Source organism: Cavia porcellus, unplaced genomic scaffold (genome assembly GCF_034190915.1).
Source record: "Cavia porcellus strain 051 isolate PalLab524CR breed Dunkin Hartley unplaced genomic scaffold, mCavPor4.1 scaffold_5, whole genome shotgun sequence".
Lineage (NCBI taxonomy): Eukaryota > Metazoa > Chordata > Mammalia > Rodentia > Caviidae > Cavia > Cavia porcellus.
The window spans coordinates 55068780-55087229 of NW_026947488.1; the positions used below are offsets into that span (position 1 = coordinate 55068780).

At 52.5% G+C, this 18450-nt stretch overlaps 2 protein-coding genes across 4 annotated transcripts; one reads left to right on the top strand and one right to left on the bottom strand.

Moving 5' to 3' along the window:
• Positions 1-391: 391 nt before the first annotated feature.
• On the bottom strand, positions 392-8296 carry Rrp9 (ribosomal RNA processing 9, U3 small nucleolar RNA binding protein). The gene is made up of 15 exons (XM_003476710.5): positions 8139-8296; positions 7784-7866; positions 4623-4735; positions 4200-4267; positions 4072-4113; positions 3687-3813; positions 2812-2936; positions 2640-2732; positions 2198-2298; positions 1988-2122; positions 1848-1910; positions 1352-1497; positions 1195-1274; positions 661-734; positions 392-559 (listed from the first exon to the last, which is right to left on the bottom strand). Exons 1-15 carry the CDS (start codon positions 8211-8213, stop codon positions 466-468), a joined length of 1419 nt encoding a protein of 472 aa, XP_003476758.1. The 5' UTR covers positions 8214-8296; the 3' UTR covers positions 392-465.
• A 552-nt stretch (positions 8297-8848) lies between these two features.
• On the top strand, positions 8849-15260 carry Parp3 (poly(ADP-ribose) polymerase family member 3). 3 transcript variants are annotated; one of them, XM_013159561.3, is made up of 11 exons: positions 8849-8989; positions 9961-10149; positions 10609-10734; positions 10946-11134; positions 11315-11480; positions 11561-11787; positions 12020-12148; positions 12322-12408; positions 12613-12781; positions 13847-14002; positions 14415-15260. In XM_013159561.3, exons 2-11 carry the CDS (start codon positions 9967-9969, stop codon positions 14582-14584), a joined length of 1602 nt encoding a protein of 533 aa, XP_013015015.1. In that variant the 5' UTR covers positions 8849-8989; positions 9961-9966; the 3' UTR covers positions 14585-15260. The 3 variants fall into 3 exon arrangements, with proteins under 3 accessions (XP_013015015.1, XP_013015016.1, XP_013015017.1); XM_013159562.3 differs by having other exon boundaries at positions 11324-11480; XM_013159563.3 differs by having other exon boundaries at positions 11348-11480.
• The last annotated feature ends 3190 nt before the right edge of the window (positions 15261-18450 follow it).

Here is an 18450-nt window from a genome sequence, read left to right on the forward strand (position 1 = left end):
ATCCAGGCTGACTCACACCAGGTACCCACTGGACGGTAGTCTGTCCCTCCAGCTTCCTGTCCTGCCCTGGATGTTTGGAAAGTGGGGTCCACCAGACTTCCAGCCCCTGCTGTCTTCAGTTCAGTTCTCAGACGCTCATGTGTAATCAGGTGGCTTAGGGTTAGGGTTACCCTGCCCAGACCAGTGAGTGAGAAGCTGGCCAGAGAAGGTCATGGAGGGGATCTGGGGATCAAGAATTAGGAGCCAGCAGAGGCCTCTAAGTTCTTCAGAAAAGGATAAAGGTCCTCAGGCCAAAGAGGCCACGCTGAAAGCCTGTCCCTTCCATGGCATTGTTCATTTCACAGTCCCTGGTGCACCTGGACTTCACCCTCAGAAGCTATGAGAGAGAAGGTCCAAAAAAGGAGTCTTTTAATACAAAGAATGGGGCCGGGTGTGGGAAGAACTTAAATAAGGATGATGACGGTGTCACGAGCCAGCCGCGGGGGGCACAGGGACCCTATGGAGTCGAATGATGCAGACTGAGTTCCGGGCTTCTTTGATCCGCCACCATCGGCCAAGCCTGTAGGACACAAGTGTAGTAGCTGGGACCAAGCTAACCTCCACCCAGTCTATACCCCATTCTCACCTACTGCCCACCGAGAGCCACAGGGGACCACCGACCTGTGTTCCTGGCCTACTCCGGCCACTAGGAAGTCCCCAGTGCTAGAGAACTTGAGGCTGTTGATAAAACCCACCTGAGGAAAGACAGGAACATGTACAGCATTAGAACACCCCTTCACCCCAGCATCAATCCCTGACATCACCAGCAAGGGCTTGGGTTTAAATCCCTGCTCCACCTCTGCCACTGGTTATTGGGCCACACAGGATGATACCCAGAAGGGTGCTCCACTGCTCGGGGCCTCGGACTGGCTGCTGCCTACAGTACTGGAGACCCAGGCCTCCACTCTCAGACCTAGGCCCTGCCTTGCACTTGACACTAGGCCAGCACCTAGGACAGAGGGTGTAGGAAGGGAAGGGGGAAGAGGAGGACAGAAGGGTGGGGTCCTGCCAGGCCTGTGCCAGGAGCCAGCCCTCACTTCTGAAGTTTCCCTTCTAGCAGGAAGGACATTAAGAGCTCATTCCTGGGGCCCAGTGGTCTAGGGTCCTTGAGTGGGCAAAAAAAAAAAAAAGGCTGAGTATTCAGGCCCCACTCACCAGGGGGATGTCACAGAGGTGATCAAGCTTCCTGAAGCCCTCGCCACACTGCCAGAGCCGCACACAAGAGCTGTGGGAGCCTGGAAACAGGGGACAATGAGCAATCTCTGCAGCGATCCACCCTGTGACCCCTGCCTCCCTGCCTCAGCGCACCCACCTGTAGCCACAAGGTCCGTATTAAGGAGGGCTGCCACTGATGATACCCAGAACGGCTGCTCCAGGCCCGGCTCTCCCTGCAGCCCGTGAGCTTCCCGCTGCAGGGCAAGTGGCCGCTTCTTAGAGAGGCCCCACAAGGCTACAGAGCTGTGGATGGGATAGCAGGTGAGAAGCCAGGGACAGGACAGAAAGACACGTGGCAGAGAGGGACTAAGTCCAGACACCAGCCATGTAACATGGACAAGGTTATCAGTGCCTATGTCATCTATGACCATAGTTGTCTAACAGCTGCCCCACAGTGGGGTTCTTACAGAAGTGCTTAGCAGGCCTATAATCCCAGCACTTGGGAGGCTGAGGCAGGAGGACTGCCATGAGTTTGAGGCCAGGCTGGGCTACATAGTGAGTTCAAGGCCAGCCAGAACTGCCTAGCAAGACTCTGTCTCAAAAAACTAAAAGGAAAAAGAAGTGCTCAGATGCAGCCAAAGGGCAGCTCTTACCCGTCGTCTGCACCCGACACCATATGCTCCTCGTTGATGAGATGGAGGCAGTCAATGGAGCCCCTGGGGAGAGGGGCTATCACGGATTTGGCCAGTCCCACCACCCCAGGAACCCCCACTAGCCTGGCACAATGCCTTACTGGTGGCCATAGAAGACCAGCTGGGACTCCTCAGGGATCTTCCACACACGCACGGTGCCATCCCGGCCCCCAGCTGTCACACAGCACTCTCGGCTCAGGGCGTCCAGCGCAGCCACAGCATCCTGATGCCCAAAGCTAAGGGCAGGACAGAGCAGGATGGGTCACACGTGAACCCACACACACCCACACCCCCTCCACTGAGACACTCACAGCGTCTCCACGTAGGAGTTCTCCGCCACGTTCCACACCTTCACAGAGCGGTCGTGGGAAGTGCTGTAGAGCTGGTGGGTGCCCCTGCGGAATGCCAGCCCCTGAGGATGCACAGGGAGAGGAGGAAAAGGGACCTGGACTGCAGCGGGCAAAACACAGGCCTGCTGGCAGGTGTCACTCAACCAGCAGCTGCTCCAAAAGCACTGTGGCAGGCATCTCCAGAAGGCCCACTGGCCCTTGGGCAGACGTGGGATTCTCCCAGAACCCTTGGCCCTTGCACAAGCTGAACTCTGTCTCTTTCAGCTTCTTCCAATTTAGCATCCTCCAGCCCATTTACGTCCTTCCCACACCACTCACCACCCCGGAATGCAGGTTCCCTTTGGACAGGGTCCCCAGCAGCCCAGCGCCATGCCCCCCCACTCAGCATATGCCAGCCGCTCACCGACACAGCATCCCGATGTCCTGTGAAGGTGTACAAGTGGCAGCAGCTCTGGGCTTCCCAAATGAGAATAAGCTTGCTGCGATCACCGGAGGCCTGCAAGGATAGGGTCAATGACCAAGGTACACACCTCATACACAAGGCCCACCCGCCTCTAGGGCCAGCCAGGCCTTACAAGGTACTTGCCGTCGGAGGAGATGGCCATGCAGAGGATGTGGCTGCTGTGGCCAGGGGCCTGCCCCTCCACACCCTTTTTGGCCCTTGGAATCACATGCAGCTTCCGTCCACTCTCCACGCTCCCTGCCACCAGGGAAGAAGAGAGGTTAGCAGACGGAACTGTCAGAGAGCAACGTGAACCAGGCGCCATGGAATAGTCCAGGACTTGCATTGGAGAACCCAGTTCAGGCACCATAAGCCTTGAGACAACTTTCCTAATCTGGTAAATGTGGGCAACAGTTCCAAAGGGTGGCCATGAAACCCAAAAAGAGAGAATGCAGAAGTGCTTTGAGGCAAGTTGGGTGTGGTGGTGCACAGCTTAATCCCAGCACTCAAGAGGCTGAGGCAAGAGAACTGCCATGAGTTCAAGACCAGCCTGGGGTACAGACCGAGTTCAAGGCCAGGCTCAACTACATTGTGAGACTGTCTCAAAAAACAAGGGAAGAACAGTAGTTTAGGGGCTGGGGGTGTGCTTGCCTGGCACATCTACAGGTCTGGATTCCATCTCATGCCACCAAAAAGAAAAAAAAATCTTGAGAACTGAGGGTATGAGTTTTCCCTGTAGCTATGGTGGGTGGAGGAAGACCGTGCTCAGCTGTCAAGGGCTGGCAACCCGGAAGGACCAAGAACTCAGTCCCAAGTCTACACAGTGCCTCAAACACCCACAGCTTCAACTCCTACCAAGTCATCATCCTGCCTCTGCTCATGGTCTCAACCATCACAGGGCTCTCAGGCCCACTGGTGACGTCACCCAGAAAGCAGATCTGCCTCCAGAGGTCCCGTCAGGGCTCCCCCTCCCCAGACCAGCCCCCACATACACCCAGAGCCACTCACATTTAATGATAGTGCAGTCTTTGGCGGCAGAGAAGATGGCCGAATCATCAGGAGTGATCACCAAACACGTGATGGAGAGTTGGTGGCCCCGTAAAACCCGAATGTCTGCTGGACCTGGGGTCTGGATCTGGGTTGGCAGGGGCTGGGTCACTATGGCTGGAGGTGTAAAGGCTCTGCCTCACACCATTCTTTCCCATCCACCTGCCCAGAAGGAAAGCAACACCCCGGGCTGCAAGGACCAGACCTTTACCGGAACACATCCACCCAGGTGTCCACTGTGTTCATAATAAAGACCCCTACAGCCTGCGTCCCTGCTGGGAAATCTGCTCAACCCTGTGGGCTGCCAACTGCCTCAACCTTACCCCAAAGCACCCTGCCCACTCACCTCCTTCGCCACTGCCTTCTGCAACCTGCCCCTCTGCTCAAGCTGCATGGAGAGGACAGGAGTAAGGAGAGGACAGGTCCTGGGTGCAGAACCAGCCTTCCCCTCTTCCACCCACTCTCCATCCTCACCACATCCTCCTTCAGGCGCCCTGCCACTTGGTCCTCTTCAAATGCCCGTGCCTCAGCCTTCTCCTCCTCTGTGCAGGACAGACAGTCGACATAAACCAAGAACCAGGTTCCCCTTTCCGTTCTCAGCTCATCCCACTCCTCTATCTTGAGGCTAGACTCTAAATGCCCAAGTGTGTCCTGCACAAAGCTTAGGCCACTTCAGTAGAGAGCAGGAAAGGACAGAACATCTCCCCCTGCCTTCACTAATCACATCAGTCCAAAGACCCCTGCACATGTGCCACCCCCACCAAGCAGGCAGCTCCAGGAGTCCAGGCAGCTGCTGGACACCTGTGCCAGTGGTCCAGCACATGACTGGAGCTGCAGTAGGGGACAAAGAGGCTTTGGCACAGGCCCTAGTCCTTGCCTGGCCTGCCCATGGCTCACCCTGCTGTCTCAGCTGCTCAAGGTAAAGTTTAGCCAAACGCAGCTTCTTCTCCTGGGCAGTTTCCTCCAGTTCCTCCTCTTCTTCCTCCTCCTTAGTCCTCTTTGGAGCCAAGCTGTGGGAAACAAAGGGTCAGGTCTGAGAGGTTTGCTCCACTCCTCCTCAATGAGAACATCCTGCCACTCAACCTTGCCTACCCCACTGCCAGCCCTCAGGGCCAAGGATCCTATGTGCAGAAAGCTGAAAGATGTAACTAAGCCAGCTGAAAGGCCTCATTTCATGGCTGACATAGGCTGAGAACAGACCAAACCTCCAGAGATCACTGTGAAATTTCTCAACCCTTAGGGAAACAGAAAGTTCTAAGGAAAACCAAGAAAAATCAAAACAACTTCAGACATCTTAGTCCTAACACTGAGAATCAGAAGACAAAACTCTGAAGGAAAATGCCAACCCCTGGAATACCCTCCCCCTTGAAAGCCTTAGGAAAAATGAAGTCAGTACCAGGCGTTCAGGGTATGTAGCTTGGTGATAGAGCCTGGGCACAGTGTACACAATGCCTGGGTTCAATTCTCAGCACCCAAAAAAGAAACTGTCAGAAAGACAAGGTAATTGGGACTGGGGATTTAGCTCAGCAGCATAAGCGCCTGCCTTGCAAGCAGGCAGTCGTGAGTTCGATCCCTGGTACCGATGAAAAGGAAAAAGACAAAAAAAAAGAAAGACAAGGTAATTTAGAATTGATTTTTCTCCTTTCTTTGGATGGATAGAGAATGGGCTTCCCAAACACGAGGGAAGCAGGAAGGCAGAAGGAGATGCAACAGAGCAGTAAAGGTAGATCCCAAGAAGACAAACAGCGTCCAACTGGGGGACAACCAGTTAGTCAGACCCAAGACTAAAAGAAACAGATACACTGGGACTGTCACCATCCTAGGCTCACTGCCAGAGCACTGTCCTATACCCTCAGGACAAAGTTCCAGATGAATCCTAACTGGTTGTGGCTTGGCCTTGTACAGATAAAAGTTTCTCTGTCCCCTTCCTAGACCTCATCCCTTGGCCAACCAAGGGCATTCTCTCCATTCAAATATAGGTCCTGCTTTGACCCACTTCTTGCAGCTGGAGGTAGATTATGGGAACTCAGAAGCAGAAACTCAGGATAGCCAGGATACTCAGGATAGTGTGGTGGCTCATGCCTGACACTTGGGGAGGCAGAGGCAGCAGGATTGCTGAGAGTTTGAGACCAGCCTACTACGTTGCACAGTGAGTTCAACACCAGTCTAACCTACAATGTAAGACCCAGTCTTGGGTGAAAAATAGGAAAATCCAGGGTAGCCCTCTACCTCTGACTGTATGCCTGGGACACCTAGTCTCTATCAAATGCCCCAACTGTGTTTCCCAGTACACACACGACTTAGCCTATGATTTCGCACCGAAGAGACCTTGAAAACTCCAGAAATCCAAGGCCAAACAATGCTCCAGAGACCATTTAGGGCTTGCCAAGCCTTCAAGCAGCAGGGTTGATACTGCCCCTCCCACACAAGGCCACCATTGTGAGTTTACCCAAACCAATCAGTTGTTCAAGGATTCACACATAGAAAGCAAAATTCTAACAAAAAGCAAAAAAAAAAAAAAAAAAAAAAAAAAAACTATACAGTGCATGATCCCATTTATAGAACTTTTTAAAAAGACAACTCCACAGACAGTGGTTAGCCAGATGGTGGTTAGCAGAAGTGAAGAGACCCTGCCTACAGGGGAGTAGGGGGTACTTCGGAGCAGGGAGGGGATACATTCTGTATCTTCATGGTTGTGACAGCTACACAGCTGTGCGTTTGTCAAAGCTCAAAGGACTACAGGCTAAAAAAGGTGAGTACTACTGTATGTAAATTATACCTCAAAGGAAGAATTTTCTTTTTTTGGTTCTTTTTTTTGGAGTTTTGGGACAAGATGTCACTATGAAGTTCACTAGCCTTTAACTCACAGCAATCCTCCTGCCTCTGCCTCTAATCCCAAGCGCTGCGATTACAGGCATGTGCCACCACCTTTACTTCTATTTTTTAAAAAAAATAAAAGTGATTAACTGGAGTCATGAATGACAGTTGGGGCTTCCAAAATTCTGCAGATGTCTCAAAAAAAAACAAAAAACAATGAAAAGTAGAAAAAATTAGCTGGGTGTGGTGGCACATGCCTGTAATCCCAGCACTTGGGAAGCTAAAGCAGGAGGATCACTGTGAATTCAAGATCAGCCTGAGCTACACAGTAAGTTCAAGACCAGCCTAAACTACGTAGTAAGACCCTGTCTCAAAACAATAAAATAAAATGTTAAGTCTTTTGTGAGCAAGGTAAAGCAATAGAAACTCAAATTCAGAAACAAAATTTCTAAATCCAACTCATATGGAAGTCACCAGCATTCTATGCACTAAGACCTTTCACCCCACAAGGGTGTCACTCTGCACAGCCCTTTGAAACCCTGAGCCTCCCATCAGCTGCGGAAAAGTGGGAAACACTCGAAGCCCCCTGTGTTCTGAATGCACCCAGCAGCACCTGCCTTCCATCTTTCCCACCTCCCATTTGGCACCGTGATATTTCAAACTTTTTTTTTCTGATCTCTGAATGCCGTGTTACCTCTCTCTCTCTCTCTCTCTCTCTATTGGTACTCTCTGCTCCCAAAACACACTGCTGTAAGATGTTTCTCGCCCCACGCATTCTCTCTCCACCTGCTGGCTTACTTCTGTCCTGACAGTGAAGCCAATGTCTCACATGTTAAAGACTTACTGGAGGGAGAGAGACCCCGATACCCAGGGTACCGAATGGGACAATCATTTAAACCTAGCAGGGCAACACAGTGACACCCCTGTCTCAAAAAAAGGGGAAAAGAAGTAGGAAATTCGCTAATTGTGACTTTATGGACACATAAAATGAAACTCTAGCAAGCCTGGCTTTCATCTGTCTCTCTTTGCCTGTCAGTCCAACCCTGTGCTTGAGTCCCTGTCATGAGTCAAGGGGTCTCAGTGGTTTCCCACCGAGACCACAGAGATGAGACTTCTCAGAGCCAAATATTGGAGCGGAGAGCCTTGATCCTAATGCGAAGGTCAGAGTCCTGGTTTCTCGGCCCAGCTCACCCACGTGGACCTCAGTTTCCCCATCCACCATGTGGGAAAGGACAGCTCACCTCTCACTCTCAGAGTCGCTGGAGATCTCCTCGTTCATCTTGCCGCTGCCTTTGGACTTGCTCGAGTCACCCACAGGGTCGACCTGGGAATTAATTATGTGATCCTCTCTTTGGTCTGATCCCGGCCACCCCAGCACTGACCAGGGGCCCCTCTGGTTCTTTGAGAGTCCAGGACTGCGAAAGGCGATGGCTCTTGGCCCTGGTCAAGTGCAAAGCTTTTCAAGATTTGGCGGGCGGAGACAGGGACGAAGCTGTCTCCAGAGCAGGAGAGGGGCCCGGGTTCGGATTCCTCGGATGGGATGGCAGCCGTCCCAGTAACTAGACAGACCACAGCCCACGGTAACGCCATCCTCACCTTTAGCGGCCTCTTGCCAGCCCCAACCCCGGAGGCCGGCTTTCTCCGCTTTCGAGCTGCCACTGTGGCCGACATGCTGCCCACCTAGAGCGCTGCAGCGGCTACTGGAGAGCTCACATGGCAGCTACACCCAAGGCCGCATGGCAAGACCCCGCTCCCTGATAGGTTCCCTCCTCCCGGTGGATCCCACCTCCCGCAGCACCATTGGATTCTCAAGCAAATTCTGTCACGCCCCCGAAAGCCCATAGGATAGTCGCTCTGACCACGCCCCCACGCCGAGCTGGAGTCGGAAGCAATCCCCATTCTGCGGTGCTTCCGGTCTGATGTTTTGGCGCTTGCGCTCTGCTCTCCAGCTGGCACCCTGGGAGGGAGTAGGCCCGGAGTGTCTTCGCGGTACTTGCGCCCCATAGCCACTAGGGGGAGCGAGAGGTGCGGGATTCCGCATGGGCCCTAGGAAAAAGACGGAATCCAAAGAGCCCTAGAGAATGGGAGCTGGTGTCCGCAACTCATTGGGCTGGGTGTACGTGCTGCATGTCCCATGTCAGCAACGTTCAAGACGTGACTGTGCCCTGGGCTTTGGATATGTGCAAATCAGCTTTCTTCATGTGTGAAACAGGCCGCCAACCGCGGCCTCACCCACTAGTAAACAAATAGCTAAAATTTTGCACACACACACACCCCGGGCTCCTCCCTGTCCTCTAACAGTTATTAGGGATTTTCCAACTCAAGGCTGCCTCAGGATCACAAGATTTCTGGGTCCCCAGACCTAGTACTGTCCTGGGCGGTGCACAAGGCAGTCCGGATACCAGGGTGGGTGGCAGCTCTCTCGCACAGGTCCCTGCTTCTCTTCGGTGAGTGTCCTGTGCCTTCTTCCCATAAACTTCTGCCCAGCAGTACAGAGCTATTCGAGTGGAACTGGCATAGAACAATCTCTCTCTACCCTCTTTCCTTCTCCTTTCTCTCCCCCCACTCTCTCCTGTGTCTGTCTCCTTCTCTCCTCTCTCTCTCTCTCTCTCTCTCTCTCTCTCTCTCTCTCTCTCTCTGTCTCTCTCTGTTTTTTAGACTGGGGTTCACTATGCAGTTCAGGCTGGCCTTGGGGTGGGCTAACTTTGTAGCCCAAGCTGGTCTCGAACTTACAACAATCCTCCTGCCTCAGCCTCTGAAGTGCTGGGATTACAAGTGTGTGCCACCACACCTGGCTTCTCTTTCTTTTAAAGGCAAGGTCTCACTGTATAGTTCATGTGTAGTTCAGTTTGGCATCAAACTCACAGAAATCCTCCTGCCTCAGCCTCCTGAGTGCTGGGATTACAGGTGTGCACCACCACACCAAGCAAGAACTGCCTATGTAGGAAGAAGGCCCTGCACCCTGGGTTCCTAGCTCCAGAGGGATAGATCTGGTCCTAAGATGGCTGCCCTGGAGCAGCTGCCTACCCTCCCCCATAACTCAGTGACTCAGCCCAGCAACATGCTGAGCTAAGAGGAATTGTCCTGGACAGGACAGGGCCTACAAATGAAAAAAGAACTTCCTTTCATTTTCCCTACCATGTGAGAACTCACTAGACAGCTGCAGAGCATGGGCACTAGCCTCTTGCTTGGCCAGAATGGGCAGACTGGCCTAGTCCTGACCTTGTACTTGTGAATGGGAGAAGGATGTAACTGAGATGGAGAGGTAGCTTTGGCCCTGGGGAAGTCCAAGGGATGGTGTAGGAAGGGAGGAATAGCTCAGGCCCCCAAAGGCAAGCCCAAGTGGGACAAGTGAGTACTGTAAGGCAGGATGGGCTGCAAGGGCCATAGAGGTCTAAGTACCCCCCTGTTCCCCAAGACAACCATGGCTCCAAAACAAAAGCCTTCAGTAAAGACCGAGCACCCTGAGAAGAAAGAGGAGCAATGGGGGTCAGGGAAAGAGGACAGCTTCCACTCCACTGCTGAGGCTCTCAGAGCTGCACCCACAGAGAAGCGCATAATCTGTGTGGACCCAAACTGTCCACTTATCAACAACCCTGGCATCCAGGTGAGCTGCATCCCCAGGTGGGCCAGAGGCTGCTACCCGCTAAGGACAGATGCACCTTTCCCTCGGCACTCCAGCCCCAGGATAGCTCCAGAGCAAGGCCATGTCCCCAAAGACCATAACGGTCAGGGCTGTGCCCACCAGGCCCAGATAGGCCAGCCCTGCCCATCAGGCTCCACTACACCTGAGGAAGGGCTCCAGCTTCCTTGGTTTCCCCTCAAACCAGCCCTCAGAGGAGAGTCATATCCTCAGATCCACACCCCAGGACACAGCTCCATCTTCCCAGAACCCCTTTGACTGCATCCTCTAGGGCAGAACCGTGACCCCACAAGCTCCAGGACAGGGTCCCTTTGATGCCCCAGAGGTGTCAGATTCCTGTGTCCATTAGGCCCCACTCAGTGTGCAGCCAGGCATCCAGGCAATTGCAGCCTGCTCCCCCACTCCCACCCCGCTCCTGCCCAGGTACACGAGGATTATGACTGCACCCTGAACCAGACCAATATCAGCAACAACAACAACAAGTTCTATGTCATCCAGCTGCTGGAAGATGGCAGCCACTTCTTCTGCTGGAACCGCTGGGGCCGCGTGGTAAACATCCCAGCCCCTGTGCTGCTCCCCACCACCTCATCACCCCATCTCTTCCTACTCAGCCGTATTCCCCAGGGTCCCCAAAAGCCACAGCTGCTAACTGTCCCCCTGCACATCCAACTATGCAGGAGAACTGGCCACAAGGCCTGCCCCAACACAGAGACCAGCAAATATTTTTGGTGGGTACAGCCCTGACGGCTGTTACTTGCAGGGAGAGGTGGGCCGGTCAAAGATAAGCAGCTTTACCCGCCTGGAAGATGCAAAGAAAGACTTTGAGAAGAAGTTTCGTGAGAAGACAAAGAACAAATGGGCAGAGCGGGACCGTTTTGTGGCCCACTCCAGCAAGTATACACTCATTGAAGTGCAAGGAGCCGCCAAAGGCCAGGAGTCTGTGGTGCCGGTGAGGAGTCTGAGGGTGGGGGCGCCTGGGCTGAGGGAGGGGCCTGCTGTTGAAGAGACCCAGCAGATCAGGCTTTGCCACTGCCCAGCTATGTGACCTCTGCGGCCACCCTCTTTGGCCTTAGTCTATCTTGTCTATGTCTGGGGCCACACCCTGCCCTAAGTGCTGGTTTCTGCCCAGCTGCTCCAGGCCCATGTGGCTGTCTTACCCCAGGGAGTCGGAAGCTCAGCAGGAACTGTGGTTAAGCAGGAACAGCCCTGCTCTCTGGACCCTGCCACCCAGAAACTCATCTCCAATATCTTCAGCAAGGAGATGTTCAAGAACACCATGACCCTCATGGACCTAGGTGAGGGGAAGTCTGGCAGGGTGGCAGTGCCCAGGGTGGCAGGGGTGCGTGGCTGAGTCCCCGTTCTCCCATTCCCCCAGATGTGAAGAAGATGCCCCTGGGGAGGTTAAGCAAGCAACAGATCGCACGGGGATTTGAGGCCTTGGAGGCCCTGGAAAAGGCTCTGAACGCCCCTGCAGAGGGCAGCCCGAGCCTGGAGGAGCTGTCCTCCCGCTTTTACACTCTCATCCCACACAGCTGTGGCCGCAGCCGGCCCCTGACCATCGACACCCCTGAGCGTTTGCAGGCTAAGAAGGACATGTTGCTGGTGAGGCCAGCAGGGGGCAGGCTGTCAGCAAGCCACCAAACTGACTGGGCAAAGAATGCAAGGGACAGGTGGCCAAGAAGCCCCAAAGGGATGAGCTGCACTGGGCGGGCTAAGGGGTGGGTAGGGTTATATACTGTGGGCAACAGGTGGAGTGGCAGTGGGATCAGTCTGTGGGGAAAGAGGGGGTGGCCAGAGTCCAGGAAAGACAAGCTGCCAGTGCCCATTGTCCTAGGTGCTGGCAGACATTGAGCTGGCCCAGACCCTGCAGGCAGCCTATGGAACAGAGGAGACAGTGGACCGAGACTACCAGCTCCTCAAGTGCCAGCTTCAGCTGCTGGATTCTGAAGCACCTGAGTACAAGGTGGGCTAGAGCCTGCAGAGTGCCGGCCGTCTTCCCTCCAGCTCTGAGAGGTTGGGAGGACTCCTGGCCCTTACCCTTCTCTCCCTGGGTCTGCAGGGTATAAGGAGAGCTGTGGGACTAGGAGAACCTGAGGAGATGAGTCCATGAGTCCCCCAGCTTCTGCTCTCCCACAGGTGATACAGACTTACTTAGAACAGACGAGCAGCACCTCCAGATGCCCGGCTCTGCAGCACGTTTGGAAAGTGAACCGGGAAGGTGAGGTAAGGGAGATTGCTCAGCCCCTCCCGTATTGCTACCCTGGTCCTCAGGAGAAAAACCTTGGCTTATCAGTGCCCTGGTAAGCTGGTTTAGCCACTCTGACCAGTTTCTCTGGCCTGAGGGTATGAGTGGCCAGAGGGGCACTCAGCATTGGTCATGCCAGTTTTGCACCTGCATCTCCCATTCCCTGCCCCTCTGCTGCTCAGGGAGACAGGTTCCAGGCCCATTCCAAGCTGGGGAATCGGAAGCTACTGTGGCATGGCACCAACGTGGCTGTCGTGGCTGCCATCCTCACCAGTGGGCTCCGCATCACACCACATTCTGGTGGTCGTTTTGGCAAGGGCATCTACTTCACCTCAGAGAACAGCAAGTCTGGTGAGGCACCCTCTGGGCTAAGCCCTGGGCGGAGTGAGAGGTGCCAATGTAGCGTGGGCTAGTCTTTCCCTCTGGAAACTCCTGGTGAAGCAGAGAGAGGAAACCTTAAAGGGCTGCAGCCAGAGTGCTCAGCATCAGCTTGGGGGCCACAGAGGAGGCTCCTGGCGGTCAGTGACAGCCTCGTGGAGGAAGTCAGGCAGGGACATCTTCCTGGAGGAGGCAAGAATGAATGCACCAACCACACCGGCAAGGGGTGAAAGAGTGAGCTTGAAGGTGAGGGGGTGGCAGAGAGGAAAGGAGGTTGTGGCAGCCGAAACTTCTAAGCAGTGTCCGGCAGGCTAAGATCGGGGGACCCAGGACTGTTGAGGGGGCCTTTCCAAGGTGCTGATGGAGACCAGCTGGACATGGATCTTAGTGGCTGCAGCTTTGGATAAGGTGACTGAGGCTGGAAATCTAAGGGAAGCCGGTCCCTTACTAAATCTATGGCCAACGAGTGGGAAGGGAGAGAATCCATGACAGGAAATGCAGGAGGACAGTGGGCAGCATATATGAGTGTCAGAGGTGTCTCCAGGGCCTCCCAAATTGTAGCCAGGGTGCCTGGCTGAAGTGACCTCTCCAGCTCAGGCCCCCCAGCCTGGGCTGACCACATCATTGAAGGCCACCACCACCCACATGTCTAAGAGAACATGGCCCACAATTCCTCCAAGGACAGATTGGGCTGAGGTTGGAAGGTCACCCAAGACCAGAATGGGTCAGAGAGGAGCCTAAGAAAGAGAGGCTAGGAAGGCCTAAGGAGGGTCCCAGGGCTGGCCCTGAAGGATACCAGTAACAGACGCAGCAGGCCCCTTCTTGAATTCGATGACTCCAGGAGGGTGGCAGAGGTGCAGAGCACAGAGTTGGCGAGGTTGTTAGGACCACAGTGAGTGTTTTCCCAAGCCCAGCAGCAAGGCCAGCAGAGATAGCATCACCATTGTCACACACAAACACACACACACACACATGCACGCACACGCACAATCAGGCAGAGGTCTGAACTGCCCTCCTGAGACCTCCTGTGTCCTCCAGTTACTGCCACGCACTGTGGGGACCACAAGGTGGGCTACATGTTCCTCAGCGAGGTGGCCCTGGGCAAAGAGCACCACATCACCAAGGATGACCCCAGCTTGATGTGCCCACCCCTCGGCTTCGACAGTGTCATTGCCCAAGGACGCAGAGAACCTGGTGAGCCTGGGAAGCTGCACAGGTCTGAGGATGGGGGCGGGACTGAAGTAGGGGACTGGGGCATTTTCAGGGAGGAGGCAAGCAAAGAGGGGACTGTGGGGAGGGACAAAAGCAGCAGGCTTTTCACTGCAGTCATTCCCTCCGTCATCCATCAAACATCCCCTGATCCAGTACGTCACTCTTGGTCCTCTACGTGGGTTAAAAAGTGGTGCATTGGCTGGGAATTGACATGAGCAGGTGTCTCCTAGAGAAGATAGGGAAGGGCCTAGCCCTGGCAAGGTGGTAGGGATGGCAAGGTAGAAAAGCACCTTGGCATCTCTGTAGCAGAAGAGGAGAGCCTGGGGCCAGGACAGACTGGAAAGGCCAGAGACCAGGGACTCTGTGCCACGATGGACCTTTCTGTGCCTTGCAGATCCTTCCCAGGACATTGAACTGGAGCTGGATGGCCAGCAAGTGGTGGTGCCCCAGGGCCGGCCCATCCCATGCTCAGAATTCAGCAGCTCCCCCTTCTCCCAGAGTGAGTACCTCATCTATCAGGAGAGCCAGTGTCGCCTGCGCTACCTGCTGGAGGTTCACCTCTGAGCTGCGGCCACACTCCAGGGTCATCAGTCATCCTCACCGTCTCTTGTCACCCTGTATCACCACTCCTTTTTCATTTTTTCAAAAGTACATCTATGACTGGTATATTAATATGTGCCTGTAACCCAATATTCAGGAGGCTAGGGAAGGAGGATCACTTGAGCCCAGGAGTGAAGGACAGCCTGAGCAACAGAGTGAAACCTGTATCCAAAATATATGTATGCTCCAGTTAACATTTTGGTCAACAGTGGACTATATATTTGATGATAAATCTGTAAGATCCCATCATCTCATGATCATCTTCATTAGTAACATGCTTCGTTTGATATCCACTCCATGACAGACTCACCTGTTTCTGAGACACTTCCCCATTGCTAAGCAGTGAATCTCTGTACACTTATGGTTCATAGCTAGGTGACACGCAAGGGCCTCGGGCACCACAGCCAGGGCTCTGGGCTGTGACTGGACTGGGGCACCATAGCTGACTTGCTGTTGCAGTTAGAAGGTCGGCTCTGGTCAGAAAAGGCAGCCCCTGGGGCAGGACCAGGAAGGGTGTGCCTCCTTGCAGATCTGCGCCTTGGACACTACAACAAAAGCAGCTTTGCCTGTCCCAAGCCCCTCTGCCATTCTGTTACCTGCCTTGAGGCTGCCAACCATGGCAAAATAAACCTCTCCTTTACGTTGTGGGTGTAAGTTATTGTGTCTCAGCAATGAGAAGGTGACTAAGACAGTTAGTATTACCTACAGTTACCATGTCTTACAGTAGATTTCTTCAATTTATTCCTCCTAACTGCATTCTGTATCCTTTGACCCACATTTTCTTAAATGCCCTCCCACCAGCCCCTAGAACGTAATGTCATGCTTTACTCCTGAGTTCAGCATTTTTAGACTCCACATACAAGTAACATGTCTTGGTGTTTGTCTTTCTGGGCCTGGCTTATTTCACTTAGCATCCTACCCTCCAGGTTTACGCCTGTTGTTGTCAGTGACAAGATTTCCTTCTTTTCGGAGGCTGCTTAGTACTCTAGGTATGCATACCATATTTTCTTTGCCCATTCAGCGTTGATGAGCACTTAGGTTGATTCTGTTTTGTGACTGCTGAGTAGCAGTGCAGTGAACGTAAAGTGTAGACATCTAAGGAGGCTTCCATTCCCTCTGGAGTAGTAGGTTAGGGGTCTGTGTCACTTTTTCTTCTCAGGCCCTCCTGGGCTTCAGAGCATGATCACCTTTTTCTCCAGCCCCCATTAGCCCTAGTGTGGCTGTGACCCACAGCTTTGCCTCCTGATGTGATAGCACAGTGGGAACTCACTACTGGGATCAACTCAGTGGCTCCTCAAGGCTCTATGGTTGGAGGACATAGCTAACAGCGGTTTGGGTAGGGCTGGAGATTTAGTTTAAGGGCATAAGTGCTTGCCTGCACAGTGTCACGAGTTTGATCTCCGGTACCAAAAAAAAAAAAAAAGTGGATTGTGTTCCGCTTCATGAGGGCTGTCTACCCTAGCCCAAAGCAAACATATGAGAGAGGCATGCTTACCTGGTATGCTACACTAAACTTCAAGCATGTGCAGGTAGGGTTATGAGGTGTGATCCTCACTGGTCTGCACCATGACTCTTTCAAGCCCGGGCTTCCTCCATGCTGGAGTCCCAGCACATGGCCACTCCATCCTCATTCCAAGATGCAGACACTCACATGGGCTGATAAGGACCACATACCATCCACATGGGCCCGACGCACACACCCAGGACCATTACTGTAACAATGTGCTAATAATTGAGGCTCAAAAGAACTGTCAACACAGCTGTTTGTCATTTGAGGATCCACCTGGCAGTTCTCTACCTACCACTGTCAGGAGATCGTATCTTGGTGATAAATGTCCCTGTACACCTTGCGTATGAATGTATAAACAAATTAAGAGCCAAGCGTGGTGGTACACACCTGTAATACCAGCACTTGGGAGGCTGAAGCAGGAGGATCACTGTTGAGTTCAGGGTCAGTCTGGGGTATATAATGAGTTCAAGGCCAACCTGCACTACCAGACCTTGTCTCAGAAAATAAACAAACAAGCAGCTATCAGTGGGCACAGCTCTGCTATCAGGAAAGAAATGCCAGTTATAGTTTAGATTTTTGCTTTGTCTTTTTGAGACAGGGTCTCTCTATGCAGTCCAGACCTTGAGCTCACTTTGTAGCCCAGGCTGGTGTTGAACTCGCAACAATCCTCCTGCCTTAGCCTCCCAAGTGCTAGGATTACAGGCATGAGCCGCCACGCCCAGCTCTTATAGTTTAGATTTAAAAGATGTCACCCAGAAGGCTTTTGTGTTCAGAGGTGGGGCTTTAGAAGGTGATGGGGTAATGGGACTAACCTCATTAAGGGATTAATCCACTGATGAGTCCACAGATGAGTGGGCTGTCAGCAGCCTGGCCTTCCTGGAGGAAGTGTGTCCCCGGGAGTGGTCTATGAAGAGTGCATGCAGTCTGCTCTGCCCTCCCTGCTTCCTCGGGTGTCTGCTTCCGGTGGCTATGAGCTGAGCAGCTCTGCTCCACCAGGCCCTCAGGCCAGGACTTTTGAGCCTGAGAGCCAGCTGACCACGAACTGCAATCGGGACTCAGAATAAACCTCTCCTCCTTCACACTGTGTGTGTCAGATGTTTTGTCCCAGTGGGAAAAAAGCTGACATACCATGAAACCCTGTCCACAGTCAGGACCCCATCTAGGGTCACCCACTGCATTTAGCTATTGTGCCTCCTCTGTAATCTCCTTTAATCTAAAAATGCTCCTCAGTGGATTTAATAGCTTTGACATTTGGAGTTTTTTTTTTTTTCTTTTTGTATTGGAGGATTGAAGCCAAGGAGCACTGAGCTACCTCCACATGCCCCCTCTATTTTTTTTTAACTTTACCTTGAGACAGATTCTCAGTAAGTTGCCCAAGCTGACCTTGAACTTGCAAACTCCTGCCTCAGCCTCCCAAGTAGCTAGAAAGCATGTGCCATCATGCCCAGTCATATTCCTCATATTTTGCAAGAGTACCAGCAAGTTGCTTTATATAATATCTCTCAATTTCTGCTTAATTGCTGCTTTGTCATGATCAGATTCAGGCTTCATATGTCTGGGTGCATGGATGATGCACACTGGGTGTGTTATATTGGGAGGGACATGGCCTGTTCCTGGAGATATTAAATTCAATCCCTTCTTTGAAGTGATGTCTGGCAGATTTCTCCAAGGTAAAGCTACGGTTTGACCCCTTTGTAATTAGCCAGTAACTTGTGGGGCCATGTTGTGAACTGTAAATTTCTCATTCCTCATCAACTTTCACCCACAAACTTTTTTATAGTTTTATTTTGGAACCAGGGCTCAAACTCACAACCTTGTGCTTGTGAAGCAAGCACTTGTGGTGTTGAGCCAAATCCTGGGCCCCCACCCACAAACTTTAACAATTCATTAATATTTATCTTAAACAAATTGCCTGAATGAGTTTTGCTAAGATGGTTGTAAATGGTAGCTACTGAGCTCCATAATTTCTTTTATGTCTATGCAGAATCTGTATATTTATATGTTTTATTATTACTATAATATGGATTTTTATTTCATCCAATGGGTTATAGTCTATATGACAGGTCATTGCTTATTTTGATTCTCAGATTGTCTCAGACTTGGCCAGCGGAAGGTCCCTTTGTGTATCTCTGTTTTTTTGTTTGTTTGTTTGTTTGTTTTGTTAAGTATCTCCTTACTTTCTGACAAAACAAGATATTCCAGGTTCATCTTGTACAACCTGGAATCAACCATTTCCAAGGAGCTTTGGTTCCCCAGAGAATCCAGTCCTGGGGCTTGCAAGTAGGTATATGTAGCTAAATAATAAATGAATGTCTATCTA

Bases quoted from the DNA above. Each gene is read 5' to 3' on its own strand.
- Rrp9 (XM_003476710.5), bottom strand. From the start codon at position 8,213: ATGTCGGCCACAGTGGCAGCTCGAAAGCGGAGAAAGCCGGCCTCCGGG. The intron at 7,867-8,138 runs GTGAGGATGGCG...ATTAATTCCCAG, and splicing joins CTGGCAAGAGGCCGCTAAAG to GTCGACCCTGTGGGTGACTC. The intron at 1,911-1,987 runs GTAAGGCATTGT...CCCTCTCCCCAG, and splicing joins CTGGTCTTCTATGGCCACCA to GGGCTCCATTGACTGCCTCC.
- Parp3 (XM_013159561.3), top strand. From the start codon at position 9,967: ATGGCTCCAAAACAAAAGCCTTCAGTAAAGACCGAGCACCCTGAGAAG. The intron at 11,481-11,560 runs GTGAGGGGAAGT...CCATTCCCCCAG, and splicing joins CATGACCCTCATGGACCTAG to ATGTGAAGAAGATGCCCCTG. The intron at 12,782-13,846 runs GTGAGGCACCCT...TGTGTCCTCCAG, and splicing joins CTCAGAGAACAGCAAGTCTG to TTACTGCCACGCACTGTGGG.